This window comes from Vanessa atalanta, chromosome 1 (genome assembly GCF_905147765.1).
Source record: "Vanessa atalanta chromosome 1, ilVanAtal1.2, whole genome shotgun sequence".
NCBI lineage: Eukaryota > Metazoa > Arthropoda > Insecta > Lepidoptera > Nymphalidae > Vanessa > Vanessa atalanta.
This window is the reverse complement of record NC_061871.1, coordinates 4,654,927-4,671,558: the sequence shown is the minus strand read 5'-3', so window position 1 is coordinate 4,671,558 and position 16,632 is coordinate 4,654,927. Positions and strand designations below refer to the sequence as shown.

Sequence of the window (16,632 nt, the reverse complement as noted above, 5' to 3'; positions counted from 1 at the left end):
TCTAGCTTCACACGAATGTAAATTCTAATTAAACAAAATGAGAAAGTGCGCTTGATAAGAAAATTGATTGATAATTTGTATATTAAATAATTAGTGATTTAACTTTCATTCGAATATTGTATTTAAAAGGCTGTATTAATGTGCTCTATGGTTTGATTTGAAGATTTCATTGAGTCTGTATATTTCAGTGATCCTGCGGGATAAAATAAGTTATATGTACTCTATTCCAATCATAACAGGAAAAAAGCCAAATAAACAACATTTGACAACAAATAGACGCGATATCATTGATCGATAGCTTGATTAATCTATGATTATTCACTATGGGTTTGCGAAAAAATGGCGTTTTGAACGTCGACGAAACAGTTATCAGAATTTATTTACCACTTATTTTCACTTTAATTTTACTTCCAGTAAAATTAAAGTGAAAATAAGTGGTTAAGTGCAGTAGTGTTATACTATTAATAAAGATATATAAATCATAAACTCTTAGTAGTGCACAACATAGACGAGTTATTAGCAAATCGCATGAAATACGTAAATTTAAGCTTTGTTTATCTTTTTTCCTACTTACAATAGGCTATAGCTCTACTGGCACTTGACAGCCCTGAGTGTGTCTTTGACACTGACACTGACATTTAATATTAACAGTATTCGGTATTCATTAGTAACAACTGATGAGCCAATTTATATCATAGTGATTTTATTTTTAAGCAATTTACATATAGTTTAGCAGGTTTGTATAAATTATAATAACATTAACTCATATTAAATTAAGTGAAGATTTTTTAAATATTTAACATCTATTTCGTTTACAATTTCTCGTCCTGAAGTTAGTAAAAATTATTGATTAATTTTCTATTATTAATCAAGTAACAAATATGACCTTTATATGTTATAATATCTTTATTCTATTAATCTATACAAAAATGAAACCATGATTATGTTGGTTAAAAGAGCGTAACAAGGCCAGAGGTCCTTAATATGATTTGAATAAATTTATAAGGTACTTATTGGTCGCGTTTCGAAAGAAAAGAAATATGTTGTTGTGATTTTAATCTAACGCAATAACAGAATAATCAATTCCAATCAAATAAGAAATTTATCACCATAAATATATATCATAATAGTCCATATTTTTATTTTAAGTACTTTAGTCTTATATGCAGTTTTTCATGGGTTATTTATTGTACTTTAAATATTCAATTTATTTAATTTGAGTAATATGTTTGGATGATGCTGGATAGCATGTATATAGCTAAAGACAAGCAACAAATTATTGTTAGATTGATGTCATCCATAAAATAATTGAACATGTTCAGCTTGAATCGAAATAAAAAATATTATTAGTGTTATTAAAGTCTGATATACATTAAAAGAATACATGTTATCATTCTATTCCAAAAATATTGAGAAGAAATGTACTTGATTAGAATAGCAATATTAATAGTTTTTGCCAATGGCTTCGCCTGCATGTTAGATATATGCATATAATAAAGTAGCCTTAGTCCGTCCTTAGAGTTCAAGCTTCATATTGAGTTTTAACAAATTTTGCTACAGACAAACAGATTTATTTAAGGATTGACAAAGGAAAAAATTATATATATACAAAATATTGTGACAGTCAACACTGTTGTATTGTAACATCATTGTATATATATATATTTGTAATGCAAGTCATACTGCTCGTTAGGCATATTCTTTTAGTGTATTTATTTTAATATAGTATATATTTTAATATCTCACAATCAACTGGTTTCAACTAAAAAAAAGGAAAATGTAACATTTAGTTACTGCAAACATTTAAAAAAATGTCTTATTACTTCAATAAGGATCTATCTAATTAGCATCTATGTTATTAAATTATGTTTTCCAGAGACGGTATTAGCACATAATACATGGCGATAATCTCCTTAGCAGTTTTATTGGTATATAATATTAAATAGCTAGGATAGTAATGAAGAATGATGATTAACAAATTATGTTATCATATCTAACGTGACAGATTTTTTTTGGTAGAAAATGGCCGTAAAAATAGGAAGTTGTATCTATGAATGTAGAATTTATACAAGGTTATTTCTATCTTTAAAAACAATTAATTCAAATTCAATTTGTTGAAAAAGTTGTTCTATTTTTGTTAATAAATGTAAATTTAACATAATAATTATAACAAAATAAATGGGAAGCAGTGTGATACTGATGCAATAGAATTAAATAATTATTACTAAAAATTTACAATAATACTTTTGATAAAAATACATTCATAACATAAAAAAATAAATAAACAGAAAACTTTGAAGAAATATAATTAGAACAGTTACTAATTGTATTTATGTAACCTTATGACAAAAAAAAACAAAAGTATTTTCTAGAGATGTTTAAAATAAATTATTTAAACTGTTTTCTTAAATTGAAAATAAATAGTAAGTAAGTAAAAAAACCTACTTATAAAATCCGGGCGGAACCTATGCCATTTTTGCGCCTTGACCCAGGTGGGCGTAACAGCGCAATAGGTCACGGGGGAAGACAAGTGCGGGGGGTATGTTTGGACGGGTGTAGTAGCGTAGTGACGTCAGTGACGCGCTATATCGACCCTGGGAGCCGTCACAACACTCCTCCCCTTCTCTACCCATTCCTCCAATTCTAGCGATAGCACTGCGCATCTACGCATCGCGCTGCCGGATGATCTCGTTTTAGGAAGTATTTAGACTTTGAGCTTCTCATGATAAAAGTTAATCACCCTCTGATAAAGAATCCACTTTTGTCAATTTTCGTATATTATTCTAAAAATTATGTAAGATATGAAAATGACACATATGTACTTATTTTATTATTAAGTAGATAAAATAAAAATAAAGGACATGAAATTTGAGTGTCCTGAAATAAATGAATATAGATCTGTTCACTCATCGTGGTGCGCGTTGAATTATCGGCGTGCATTAACAAATAGAATGTAATTTGTATTTTAGTTCGTCTCTTTATTTTTACATTATCCATCCACCCGGTTTTTCACGGGTGCAGATTATGAATAAAGACCACGATATGACATGTAACCTATATACTTAAGAATAATGTTGCTTTCTATCGGTGATTATTTTACAATTAGATGTTTAGTTCCTGTGATTACCTCTGTAAATAAATAAATTTATACGTATACTCTAAAAAACCCCAAATAAACAATATTTGACAGCACATTGACGCGATATCATAGAGCGTTTAAAACTAATATCGGAATTTTGAAAGTAAAATTAAAGTGAAAATAAGTAGTTAATTGTAATTGTGTTGTACTGTAAATAAATATATATTAATCATAAACTCTTAATAGAGCACAATATAACTGAGTTATTAGCAAATCGCATGATATAGGTAAATCTAAGGTTTGTTTATCTTTTTTCCTACTTTCATTGGAATAGGCTATATGTACGTACGTACTTTAAGTTACATTTTTGCCCAGCCTCTCGAGCAATAACAGCCTATACTATAATGTGACTATGCACTAATATCCTTACGATTTCTTGTCCACTCGGGACAATAGAACATGACCCCACAATACAAACATGATTACTATAATGGCACTCTAGAAAGAAATCGAAATATTAATAGCTCCTTTATTGACATTTAGTGACGCATACTTATAGCGTCGCGAGTAATAAATTTAGTTTACCCACATATTGTTTGTATATTATTGTATTCCTTCCACTTTATCAATGTCATTTCTTGTTACATTTTGTACGCTAAAGATAAACAGGTTGAAGTACTTAGTACGCAGTAAGACGTTGGGGTTGGAACTTTTCTCTTGATTTCTTTCGACACTAGACCTTGACCTTTATTTGAAGTACGCAATACAGTTACGCAGAGATTATAGACGATTTTATGGTTACTAATACCTTAAAAAAGCTATTTTTACACGTCTTAGAGAGACCAACTTAATCAAGACTAATTTTGTAAATCCGAAACTAACTATCTTTTTGGTACATTATAACGATAACACCACAGTTTTTATTATAAGTATAATATAATACTTAAAAAGCAAGTTAAATAATATTTTCATTTCATTTCAGTTAAAAAAATATACCAGCACTTACTGTGTGTATAATTAGCATATAAATATGGATCCTGCTAAAACTAATTTAAGATCACCGTTAAAAAGCTTTAAAAAGATTCCCGTTTATGTGGTAGAGGAACACAATGAAGTTTTAAAATTTATATATTCGGCTATTGGTGGAAAAAAGCTACCCTTAGAAGGTACAACCTTAGTACATCTAGATGCTCACCCAGACATGCTTATAGATCGTAAATTGAAAGGAGAGGACGCTCGGGCCGGAAGAAAAGTTTTGCCATTATTACAAATAGAAAATTGGATTGTACCCGCGGCGGCGGCCGGCCATATAAGTCGTGTAGTATGGCTGCGACCGCCGTGGGCGAAACAATTTGCGGATGGCTCTCGCATAATTCACGTTGGAGACCACCCTGAAACAGGCTTACTTCGTGTAGACAGTAAAGAGCCTTACTATATGTCTGATGCATTGTATTCCCCGCAATTGATCAACGAAAGAAAGTTTACATTAACTGTTGCAGAACTTAGCGAGAAAAACGAAGAAAGCATAAAAAACAAAATAAAATGTCTTGATATTTGTGAACCCTATGTGCTTGATATTGATTTAGATTTTTTCAGTACATCGAACCCATTTCTTAATATGTATGACCAAATAAAGCTGTATGATCAGCTGGAACCCATATTTGGCTTTAACATCCCACAGGCTAACGATGAGAAAACATGTAAAGAATTGTGTAAATCGAGAGAACAACAATTGGTGGAACTGCAAGAACTGTTTGAATATTTGGAACAGAATTTTGATTTAAAAGGATACAAAGGACCGAAATCAGAACTATATCATAAGGTATACCATTGAAAATTGAATTGTATAACTTGTAGGTACTTGTACTTTGACATGTAAAATTATAATTATAAAAAAAATATAAATCCATCAACTTGATGCAGGTATGTAATTTAAAAGAAGTCGTGGAAGCAGAGGCACAGAGGTTAGGCGAAAAACCTGATTGGTGGATGATATTTACTGGAGGCTGTACTCGAGATCAGGGAGGTTTGCCTCACCATATAAGCACTGAAGAAGACATAGAAGAAACTGTAAATAATACACTAAGGACGTTTTTGAAAAATATCCCCCCACCTATTATGATAACCGTAGCGCGATCCACTGACGATGGATACTGTCCCCCGCATCAAGTAAGTTTATGACTCGAAATTAAGTATTTACATGATCATATTTTAAGACTGTAATGTGTCATTTTTTTCAGATTAATTACATTCAGTCGTTAGTAACACAAGTTCTTAAAGAAGTGTACGACACGGACAGCCCCATACTTCATTATTTGTAAAATACTTGTGAATAATATGGTTCTTGTTGTAGCTTAATAAGAAAATATAAATAAATATATCCTATTTCTAAGTACTTAAATAAAAAAGAGTTTTATTGTTGACTTATTCTTTACTACAGGTTACATTAAATAGTAGTAGTTTTCATTTTTATGTATGGAAATTTATTACTTTCTTATAATGTTGCATCACCCCAGCTAAGTACATAGATAATATTGTTTTATTTAATATAATAAATACTGTTTCGCTTAATTGTTACTATAAAAATTTATAATAAATCAATGTCTTAATTAATTCGCATTTTTTATTATTAAAGCCGAGAAATTCCCACTCATCAATTGTTCTATCTCCAACCATCAGTACTCTATATTATTGTGGTCCGATTTAATGTTCGCAGTTAGTATCGTAAGTCAGTTTAATGACAAGCAAAGATCGTACTAAAGTTCTAATTGAAGGAAAATACTTTCTTTGATTCCACGTAAGAGCATTGCTTGACCATCAATAATTATAAAATAAAAAAACATAATAACATTATATCAATTATTGCCACCATATTATTTATTTTTATTAAGGTCCTTGTAAGTTATTGGTAACGTGCTTATTTAATTATCACAACAATAGCTAAAAGGGTTGCTGAAAGTCACGAATGTTTAGCAAGTTTCGTTGTCAACGCTGCTCAGGTCAGATTAATTAGCAAAAACAAATTAGTATCTAGATTATATGGAGCAGAGCAGTATATTCAATAAGGAAACGATGAGTATATCTTGTACTCATAAAATAAAATCAAAATATAAATCATTCAAGTATGTTTTTATAAGTACATACTTTTAATATAATATATCCCGCTGAGTTTCTTTCGCCGGTTCTTCTCAGGTCCGAGGTGCTAAATTCCGAACCGGTGGTAGATTTTTGACAATCAATAAGCAAGTGCAAACACTTCTATATTGAATAAAGATTTTTGACTTTGACTTTGACTTTGACTTTGACTTTGACTTTGACTTTAATTAAAACGTAAAGTCACCACTGGTTCGCAATGTGATCGCAATCCTACCGAAATTATCTTGCAAAAAACTCAATAGTTCCTTTTTTTCATCATTTTAGATACAGAGTTATCTGTCTCGTTACCCCAAAGTTTTATGAAAATAACCAAAATATACTAGACAGTTATTTGTCAATATCAGTTAGTTGTCTAACTTATATATTAATATTACATATGTTTACATATTTAGGGTTTATTAAGACGTAACCGTTGTTACTATGTCTATGGAGGTACTACGTAGTAATATTGTCTGGAGGAGATGGAGCTATTTGCCATAAGGTTAATGTGATTTAAGGACAGACCTTTGCACATATTACTTTTCTTTTATATTTAATCTACGTTATTGTTTTACGAAATGATAATAATATATATTGTTCTTATAATGAAAAACAAAATCGTTTCTTAAAAGTGATCTCCAGACATTACTTTAATGCGCATTAAAAGAGCTACTGTGTCCTCGAACAACTATGTTTTTAACCGACTTGAAAAAGGAGGAGGTTCTCAATTCGGTTTAATTTTTTATTTAGATAGTTATTAATTCAAGTGTATCATGACTATTCAAATGTGATTTACAAGAGGTAGAAACCTCTTGTAACTAACGCACAAAATTAAATGATTTTAACCAACAATGTCATCAAAATTTAATAAGTAAATAATATATTGTGTTTTTGATCATAATACCATTGATCGAGCAAACAATTTAGTCCTTCGATTGGGGGCGATTGGGGTCAACTGCACATCGAAGTAGAACACTCGAGTTTCATTATTAACGATGAATTACATCATGCGACAACCACGTCTGGAAAATTATCAATTAAATCCAATAAATAGCGCTAATGGAAAACAACACCTACGTGTACGTTTGTGGCTTTGAAGTTGGCATTAAATACTTATATCTTTACTTCAGTAGGGATATGAAGAGTACTCTGGTATTTTACAGTTCTTTATACACTTCATTTGTTCAATAATAGGGAAGTATATGTATCACATGATAACTCGACTAAATGCTAGCGTATATAAGTCAGCAGTTTCAAATATGGGGTCGGACCATTTGAAAGTTATTGGTGAGTTTTACACTACCGTGCTTTGAAAAGCAGATGGATATGACAATCCTGAATCTCTTTGAATTTCGGTATTGGTGTTTGCCTTTGCATCGGAATTACTGTGTTTGACTGTATTTGGTCTAGCGACTAGATAGATATAAGGCCTTAGATAAAAAGGGTTATTGGGTTTTTCTGTTGAGAAAATTTCAGGCCGATCTCCATACCCGGAGTTTGGAATTTGGAAGTGTGTACACTTCCATTCCTCGGAAAGCACGTAAAACCGTTCTTTGGTCCTGCGCCTAAACACTTTGCGGTCCTATCATATTTGCTAATCCATCGAATTATGAGATTGAGAGGATGGAGGGTGCACCTGTGTTTGTGCAAATATGTGTCCATTATAATACGTCAACCTCTGTAGGTGTCTAGTCTTTTTGAGATTTGCCGCCGTGGTCGTAATCGGTCAGGAAGTCATCAAACCAGGCTTTGGGAGGGAGGCCTCCCCTATTTCCAGTATACAATATAAAACGTCAATTAACAACTAAACAGGCAATTAAACATGTCGTCTGTGAGTGTCTCATTGGTTAGTTTATCATATTGAGAAATGTATTAGGTCCTTACAGATGTAATTGGCGTTTTGTGGAGAAGGAATATAATGTCATTTTTTTTGTAAAATATATTTTATTAATCAAAATATGTACCGTTGTTAACTCTTTAAAGGCGGTTTGGACTGCCGCATCGGAGTTGAATTTTTTTCCTTATAAAAAGTTGTCCAAATTCCGGAAAGAATGGTAATCTGTTGGAGCAAGGTCCGGGGAGTACGGATGGATGAATGGATGTCGCAGACATTCCTATTGTAGCTCATCTAACTTAGTGGTTGTTTGTTGTGCAGTATGTGGTCTTGCAATGTCGTGAAGCAGCAGTGACCTAGAGCAATTGACCAATCTCGGTTGTTTAGCAGCTAGTTCTTCCTTCATGGTTTGCAGTTGCTGACAATAGATATCTGCCGTATTCGTTTGGCTTTAACTTTTTCTAAGTCAATTTTCGTTTAGGGCAGTATTTGGCTGGGTCTCTAGGGTTCAGTCTTGCGACGCGCGTACCAGATTATCGTACAGTATTAACTTTTCATCCACTTTTCAAGTAATGATTCGATTTAAAATCCCTTCATTATTGTGTCGGTTGAGCAAAATAACACTGTAGTCGACACGTATTTGCAAGTTCGATTCACTCAATTCATGTGGTACCCATCGTTCTAGTTTTTTTAATTTCCTGCATTGCTTCAAGTGGATTAATACAGTTTTATCACTTACCCCGAAGCCTGCAGCTATCTCTGAAGTGCTTTGTGTTGGACTCGCTTCCACAATAACCTTTAATTCTTCCAAATGAAATTTCCAGAACGAACGTTGAAACCAAAAACGTACCATGCTCTTTTTGCGACACCAGCGCTGTACACACCATTAATCCTTCGAGCTGTTTCTGCAGCACTGGTGTCACGGTAGAACTCGTACTCGTTATATACTGATATTTCTTGTTTTCCATTGTGCGGTGAAAAGCGACGCCAAAGAAAAAAATTATGAGGAGAAAAACAAATGAAATACTGTTTTCAAAACTCAAATGTACCAGCTAAATGAATTTATAAATTTGAATTTGCAATTCTTAACCAAAGAGGCGATATTTCATATCAAACTGGTCTGTACGACAAAACGCTAATTTTATATGTAAGTAAGTAATATAATATTATTATTTTTATTGACAATTAATAATGTTTAAAATTATTTGTGAACATTTGTTTATATTTGAAACGCTTAAAACCAGTAACGCTCTTATCAGGATATGAAACTGCAATCGTAAGATGAGCTATCTGAATTATTATTATTGAAGCATCTCGGTAATAATTACGTAGTACCTATATTAATAATTAAAACCGGCTTTAAAATTATTTAAGCAGTTGATTTTAAATGAATACTAGTCAAACGAGAACTACAAAATCTCGTTAGATAAAATAAGAATATATTATTTAAAAGCTAATGAAACTAAACATTGGCTTAATAATGTCTGAAGTCGAAGACAGTGCTAAAATATTTAGAAATTCACAATTAGCTTTCATCAGAAACAGATAGGTTCTCGTGTGACGTAAGATTACATATTTACATAATATTATAACATGTAAATGATATCGTTTACATATAATTACGTTCCGATAAGTATTGATAGTTATAGTAAATATTTAAAAACATATTTTTTCACGTTTAACTTAATACCAACGTTGTTTATTAAACTTGAATAGGTATGTTTTTCTTGGAAGTTTATAATAAAACTTAAAGTCAGATGACTAAGTATATTTAGTACCTAGATAGACATCCGGTATTGTCTCTAACTATGATTAAATTGAACAATTCTCGTAATGCTTATATCAACTTTGAGATAAACAGAAAATATAATAATTATATATATTTTTTAATTTTATTAATTTCTTTATGTTTTCGAAATCATTAAATATGAATGAATATTTGATAAAATATGTAATAATAACAATTATAATTTATGCTCCAGGTGTTAGTTTTACGAACTGAGCTTCTATAATTGCAGCTACAATTTTAGTAAATTTTTTATAAACGATTACTAACAATATTGTAAAATACGTACTAAATAGAAGCAGGAATCACTCCTTTCGCTGTAATCATAAGTATCGAAGCGATTGTTGTCAAAGTAATTCATTGTCCTGTATTCATAAATAAACAAGTAATTGCTATATTTCAGTGAGGCACTTCATAAATACTTGTGCAGGCATTCGGTGCAAACCCCGGTGTACGATAAGGAAAAACTTGCTTTCATTGATAAACGTTGCATGCGTAAACCTTGTTTTTCAATGGGACAGTTGATAAGCTGTGGCGCCTACTTGTAAGATAACAAAGCTGCTTACTGATGCGTTATACGAAACCCGATTCATGTCATGAAATGTCGTACGAAACACCTGAATTTATCGTTAATACAATCAACACCTTTTCATTTATTTTTTATTAACGTTTATGAAGCTGATGGTATTAACTTTCACCGATATACATCGGTACTACTCTAGTTAAGTTAAGTAAGTAAACTTATCCTTGTGGAATTACTAATGACCTGGATTAAGCTATATCAAACGATAAGCCTGCGATCCAACTATAATAATTTAATATATAAAGATTGTTAAATAACTAGGGTGCAGCAATAACTGCCTCGTCTCAATTACAACAAGTGCCGGTAAAACCTCACTGTTAAAAACATCATCGGCGAGGCGGATTCCAAAGCGGTGCCCTGGTATTTTGCAGCATCTTCCCCAGACTTATAATAAAAATTACAGAAAAGTTTTCCGAAATCTAACGTTGGTACCTACTGCTTGCAGATATTGTCTCGAAAAGTTTTTCTGTTTGTAATTAAATTGTATGGTTTGAAATGTATTCACTTTTTAGTGTTCACTGAAGCGGCTGACTCCTGGCTTACTTAGGATGTATACATTAATAAAATACAAGTTAAAAATTAAATATAAGTTAAAATTTTGATACGCATTAATTATAAAGGTACTTGACTCGTAGTGTTTTTTTGAAACAATTATTACAATTGAAACAACTATTAAATGCAGGCGCTTAAAGAAAACTATTTATGTTAAATTCTTAGTATAGAATCCCTCCTCCTACCTTATGATCTATATTGTTTTTATCTGTATTATTTTGTTTAAAAAAAAAATATTGTAAAAACTATTTAATAATTAATGTAGGATTTTTTAAGGATAGCAAATTAATTTCTCCCTTCGGGATGTTTTTCATAAAATTGCTTCACTATATGCTTACAACACTATTATGTGTATTAACAATAATATACATCTTTTTTTAAGAAACTGTGACAATCATTTTCATCTCGTGTAGACACGAGGAGGAAAGATAAACTAATAAAACCTAGTTTGCGACTTCGCAAAGTTAATACATCCTTCTTGGGGCATGTTATTAGTTTCTATAATCCATAGTTATTTTTAACTTGACCTATTAAAGCTTACGTCAAAAAAACATCGATAAATAAGGCATATTGATAATAGACAAGCGTGGACTTTGTATTTTGTGGATTTCTAAGCAGGATATACATATATAAATGTAATAGCATTTTATTGACCTACTCCGTAATTAAAATGTTAGAAAAGAGTAACTACTGAGTTTCTTGGCGGTTGTTTTCGGTAGAATTACTTTCCGAACTGGTGGTAGTTTTACATTAAATTCAACACTTTAACATGAATTCTAAAATGCCTTTTTAACTTGACCTATTAAAGCTTACGTCAAAAAAACATCGATAAATAAGGCATATTGATGATAGACAAGCGTGGACTTTGTATTTTGTGGATTTCTAAGCAGGATATACATATATAAATGTAATAGCATTTTATTGACCTACTCCGTAATTAAAATGTTAGAAAAGAGTAACTACTGAGTTTCTTGGCGGTTGTTTTCGGTAGAATTACTTTCCGAACTGGTGGTAGTTTTACATTAAATTCAACACTTTAACATGAATTCTAAAATGCCTTTTTAACTTGACCTATTAAAGCTTACGTCAAAAAAACATCGATAAATAAGGCATATTGATGATAGACAAGCGTGGACTTTGTATTTTGTGGATTTCTAAGCAGGATATACATATATAAATGTAATAGCATTTTATTGACCTACTCCGTAATTAAAATGTTAGAAAAGAGTAACTACTGAGTTTCTTGGCGGTTGTTTTCGGTAGAATTACTTTCCGAACTGGTGGTAGTTTTACATTAAATTCAACACTTTAACATGAATTCTAAAATGCCTACTTGAGTAAAAAATATTTTGATTTTGATTTATAATATTGGGCAGAAAGCAAGCAAGCATGGGTGCAATTTATTAATAAAGAAAATAATATGATATAAATATTATTTGTTATCTATAGCACTCCGGAGCTTACCCTACATATAAATAAATAAATTTGAACTCCTTATAATATTAGTATAGAAGTATAGATACCTATTCTACTTATATATGTAGAAAATAATTATCTTCCGATATTAAGCAATGAGAAAAAGGTGAATCGGTCAATGTCGAAATAGTATCATTTGTGTACACAGATGTTTACAAAAATTCACATTTGTAAAACTTGACTGTACTGTACAAAAAATACGTTTCAATTAAAATTTAATAATCTATTTACAAAAACCAGTACGTCTGTGACCAATACTATCTAAAATTCGTAGTCGAGGTAACGACTTATTAGTCTTAGGAATGTTGTTATTAAATTGTTATACAATTTGATGACTCTTTTTTAGTATGTTAAAACAAAATTAAGGAATCCGTAACACATGACTAATTTTTTAAAATAAGAAAATAACTTTATAGTTCGAGATTTCGGTAAGTATTTCTATTGAACAGTTTACTTGTTTTAATTTCAGCGACTCTAAAATAAGCAAATAATACGGTACATATACGTTGCTGACAATAATGGCGGAAAAAATGTCATAGACACAAACGTAAGGCAAGCCATACAACATTATAGTTGTATGTATATTCGTTTATAACAGTTCTTAATAATACCTTACTAGGAATAAAAATAAGGCACATACTTACCTATTTAGCCCTCTTACATAGAAATAACATTTTAATGTTAAGCGCTCTGCGGTACTTTTTCTGTACTGTCTTCATTTGTGTTGGATGGAAAGGCATCCCATTGGATTATAAGAGGGGGGAAATAGAGATTGCATTTGAGTTTGCGTATATATTAGTCTCCGTTGAGAAAAACCGCAGTGATCGAAATTGTTCATGAAACATCATAATTATCTTGGTGAAACAGACAAAGACATTTTTATGATCACTTAAATTATTTGAATTTAAAACCAGAAAAAATATTAACACTTTTTCGTTTTCATTAATAAATAAATATTAAAAAAAAATATCTAAATTTGATGTCCATTCTATTATGGTTTGCAATCAACAACAAAGATTTCAACAAACTTAAGTTACAGAAAATATTAAGAGATTAGACTCTAAAATATTTATTATAAATCATTAAATTTTAATTTTATGATTTGTAGTGTAAAATCACGATCTATATTACACGTGCAGGTAGTTAGGAATGTGTACATAAAAAACATAACGCTAGTTTAATTTAATAACTCAGTAACGACGTACGTTGCACGTATGTACTTTTTAATCATTTACATATTTTAGAATTTCCTTGATAAGTACTCAAAGTTTTCTTTGAAATGTCTAGCACTTGACTCCAATTACTGATGTAGTTTAAGTTGGTCCGTGCTATATAGGAGCCCATTCCCTCTTGCCTTATAGAAACCCGGATTATAATTTTCACGAAACAGAGAACACATTAACTGAATGATTAAGATCAATCCACACCTTGGTTGTGCGTATAATAAATGAGAAAGCATTTTGTGTATATGGGGAAGAATACAGTAGTAGACCTTCATTAACAATTCTCCAATGGCAAAAGTGTGAAGTAAGTATTATAAATGATTTTGCCTCGAAAGGGCGATGCCTCGCCGTTGAGACTCCTAAGACGAAGTTCCATCCTATATGAGTGAAGTTTCCTAAGAAACTTTTATCATTGCCAGGGCTTTGTTACTTCTTAAATAATTTTGCCAGCCCTTCAACGTGAATTCGTTAACGAGTTACATTACAACCGACTTAGTATTAATTGCTATGTTCCGGTTTTAATGGTAAATGAGCTAGTGATATTACAAGCTCAGATAACATATATAATCGATTTGCGGCGATGACGGTTTGAGAATCGGCTTATATTTCTAATTTAGACTCCAGATGCCACCAGTACAAATACAATAGGAATCTGTAGTTTATGAGCGAAGGTCACCAATTGGCCTTGGCCTATCTTTATAAATATTAAAAAAAAATGTTATCTAAAGTAAACATCCCGGTCAGGAACGTTTTAAATGTTGATAGAGTAGAATGGGGCATCTCGTGCGTGGCATATTAACACTAGTAGATCTCTTTTTCATCAGCCTTAAAATAATTTATGATCAGGCAGATCCGTGGTATCCAGGTACGCTTATAGCTAATAGTTAAATACTTTGAATATTACAGGATCGTTAATGCGCATAGTTTATATATGCTCAGAAACAAACAAAATGTTTAATTAATAGTTTCGCTCGTGTAATGTTAAGTTCTTTAAAAAACCCGTGAAGAAATTAAAGTATAAAAAAATTCTTATTTTAGTTTTGTAGACCATGCCGCATAATAAATAGATTTTTTTCATAGTTTTGACACATAAAAAGACTAATAAAAATAATTTATGTAATACGTATTTTATTCTTGTCTTAATTTTCTTTTATATCTTATTCGTGTAAGTTTTGAATTTGTTATATATATACATAAATATGTAACCAAATAACATTGATTTTTATTGGCGATTTCAACGCAATCGAAGCTCTACGTAATAACTATTGCTTACGTGGTAAAAATATGGTCAAGTACTTAATTAAATGCATTTTTATTTTATTTAAATGTACTGACCCGGTCATTCGCCTTTTATTTGCTATTAATTTCTCAAAAAACATATAAGTACTTACGAATGCCTAGAGTTATACTCGATAAGAAATTGTTTTATAGTCTATTAAAACAAGATATTATTAAATATTCAATATGAGAACTATATGACAAAAATTATGTATACTATATTTTTATATCCATTAAATACAAACATAATATTTATTTTATACATATGGTACCAAGAATAACTTACTCCAAACTTTTGTTTCTTCAGTTAGGTAATTTTATTTTTATAATTGTTTATCTATGCATATTTGGTGTTTAAATAGTTTTGATATTTTATTTGAAGATTAAATTAAAGCAGCAAAAAGATTAAGCGTAAAAATATTTGTTTGATATTTCACATTAGCTGAATCATAAGTAAAAGTAATAATCATTGTTGATATCCTAAATATAAATATATTATAAATTATAACTACATATAATATAATGTAGTCGTAATTCTTTCGAGTTCGTGTGCATGGGTGCATGCATACAAGCAATGAGTATAGTAATGGGCGCCAAGGTTCGTTCAGAGCAATCGCGTCCCCTCGCGCCCTACCGGACCGACCAAAAAAATAAGCACGCGAGAACGGGCGAGCCGCATTCCTCGACTGGGTCGACGGCACGGCCCCGCGCGCACCTCTTCCCTCCGCCACCCCACCAGTCTTTTGCGCGCGTCGTTCGTGATAACTTGTGTTCGTGTTGTCAGCTCTCTATCGCGCGCAGTGTTTACAATACAGTGTTGTTGTTATTAACAAAATTTACAGCCAGTGTTTGGTGACGTGACAAAGTGAATATACAGTTTTCAGTTTTGTCTATTCCTCGTTTTTTATATGTAATAGTGTTTTGCGGGGGCCAAACAAACACGGCAGGCGCCGAGCTCAGGTAGCGTTTCATGTGTTTTCAATCTGATTACTACTGGGCTAATCTGGTTCATGAATGCCGTGTGAAGAGTAGATTTGTCGTTACGTTTAATAGTACAGGTGTAAATGTTAAAATCCACGTGACTGCGTATATGAATCGGTCACCACGTGGTGCGGTGGTGTAAACAAGTCTGTCTGTCTCATCGCATAGCCGCTTGCTATGGAGCGAACTGAGCCCGGAATCTTTAACGCGACTCTAGCTACGCACGCTCTATATCCCGTATTATTTATTTATTTATTCACTGAATTGTGATAGTAAAATTATATTATAAAAAATCAAAACCGGGTCTGTCAACAATAACTAATGTTTTATTACGAATTAAAAACACACTTTAGTGTTATTTTATTTATCAAAATTTAATTGTAGAATCAATTAATTTAATTTATAATGACTTAAAAATAAGTATATATATCCCCTAGCGATTATTCGTTCGTTGTTTTTAAATGTTTATTTTGATTCGTGGATAAATAATTTATTCACATCTCTGTCAAATTAAAAGATAAAACCACAGATCATTGTAAAGAGTCATAAAATTAAATTTAAAAAAGGTCCGTATAGGTATATAGTAACCATATTGATTAAATATGTGGTATTGTTGAATATAAAAGGTTTCCGAATTTACTTTATATTTATTCATTTCATTTAACAATATTTAATCTGCTAGTAGGTATATATATATATGGATGC

The 16,632-nt window shown here is 31.2% G+C and overlaps 2 protein-coding genes across 2 annotated transcripts in view; both read left to right on the top strand.

The window, feature by feature from the left end:
• Positions 1-588: 588 nt before the first annotated feature.
• Positions 589-5,692, top strand: LOC125077324 (UPF0489 protein C5orf22 homolog). The gene is made up of 4 exons (XM_047689242.1): positions 589-736; positions 4,062-4,901; positions 5,003-5,248; positions 5,320-5,692. Exons 2-4 carry the CDS (start codon positions 4,110-4,112, stop codon positions 5,398-5,400), a joined length of 1,119 nt encoding a protein of 372 aa, XP_047545198.1. The 5' UTR covers positions 589-736; positions 4,062-4,109; the 3' UTR covers positions 5,401-5,692.
• Positions 5,693-15,701: 10,009 nt separating this feature from the next.
• The window catches only part of LOC125066782 (insulin receptor-like), a 63,199-nt gene continuing 62,268 nt past the window's right edge, over positions 15,702-16,632 (top strand). Inside the window, exon 1 of the mRNA XM_047675052.1 lies at positions 15,702-15,906. The gene's annotated coding sequence lies outside the window, so the exon portion shown is untranslated. The remainder of the gene's footprint in view (positions 15,907-16,632) is intronic.

Bases quoted from the DNA above. Each gene is read 5' to 3' on its own strand.
- LOC125077324 (XM_047689242.1), top strand. From the start codon at position 4,110: ATGGATCCTGCTAAAACTAATTTAAGATCACCGTTAAAAAGCTTTAAA. The intron at 4,902-5,002 runs GTATACCATTGA...AACTTGATGCAG, and splicing joins AATCAGAACTATATCATAAG to GTATGTAATTTAAAAGAAGT. The intron at 5,249-5,319 runs GTAAGTTTATGA...CATTTTTTTCAG, and splicing joins GATACTGTCCCCCGCATCAA to ATTAATTACATTCAGTCGTT.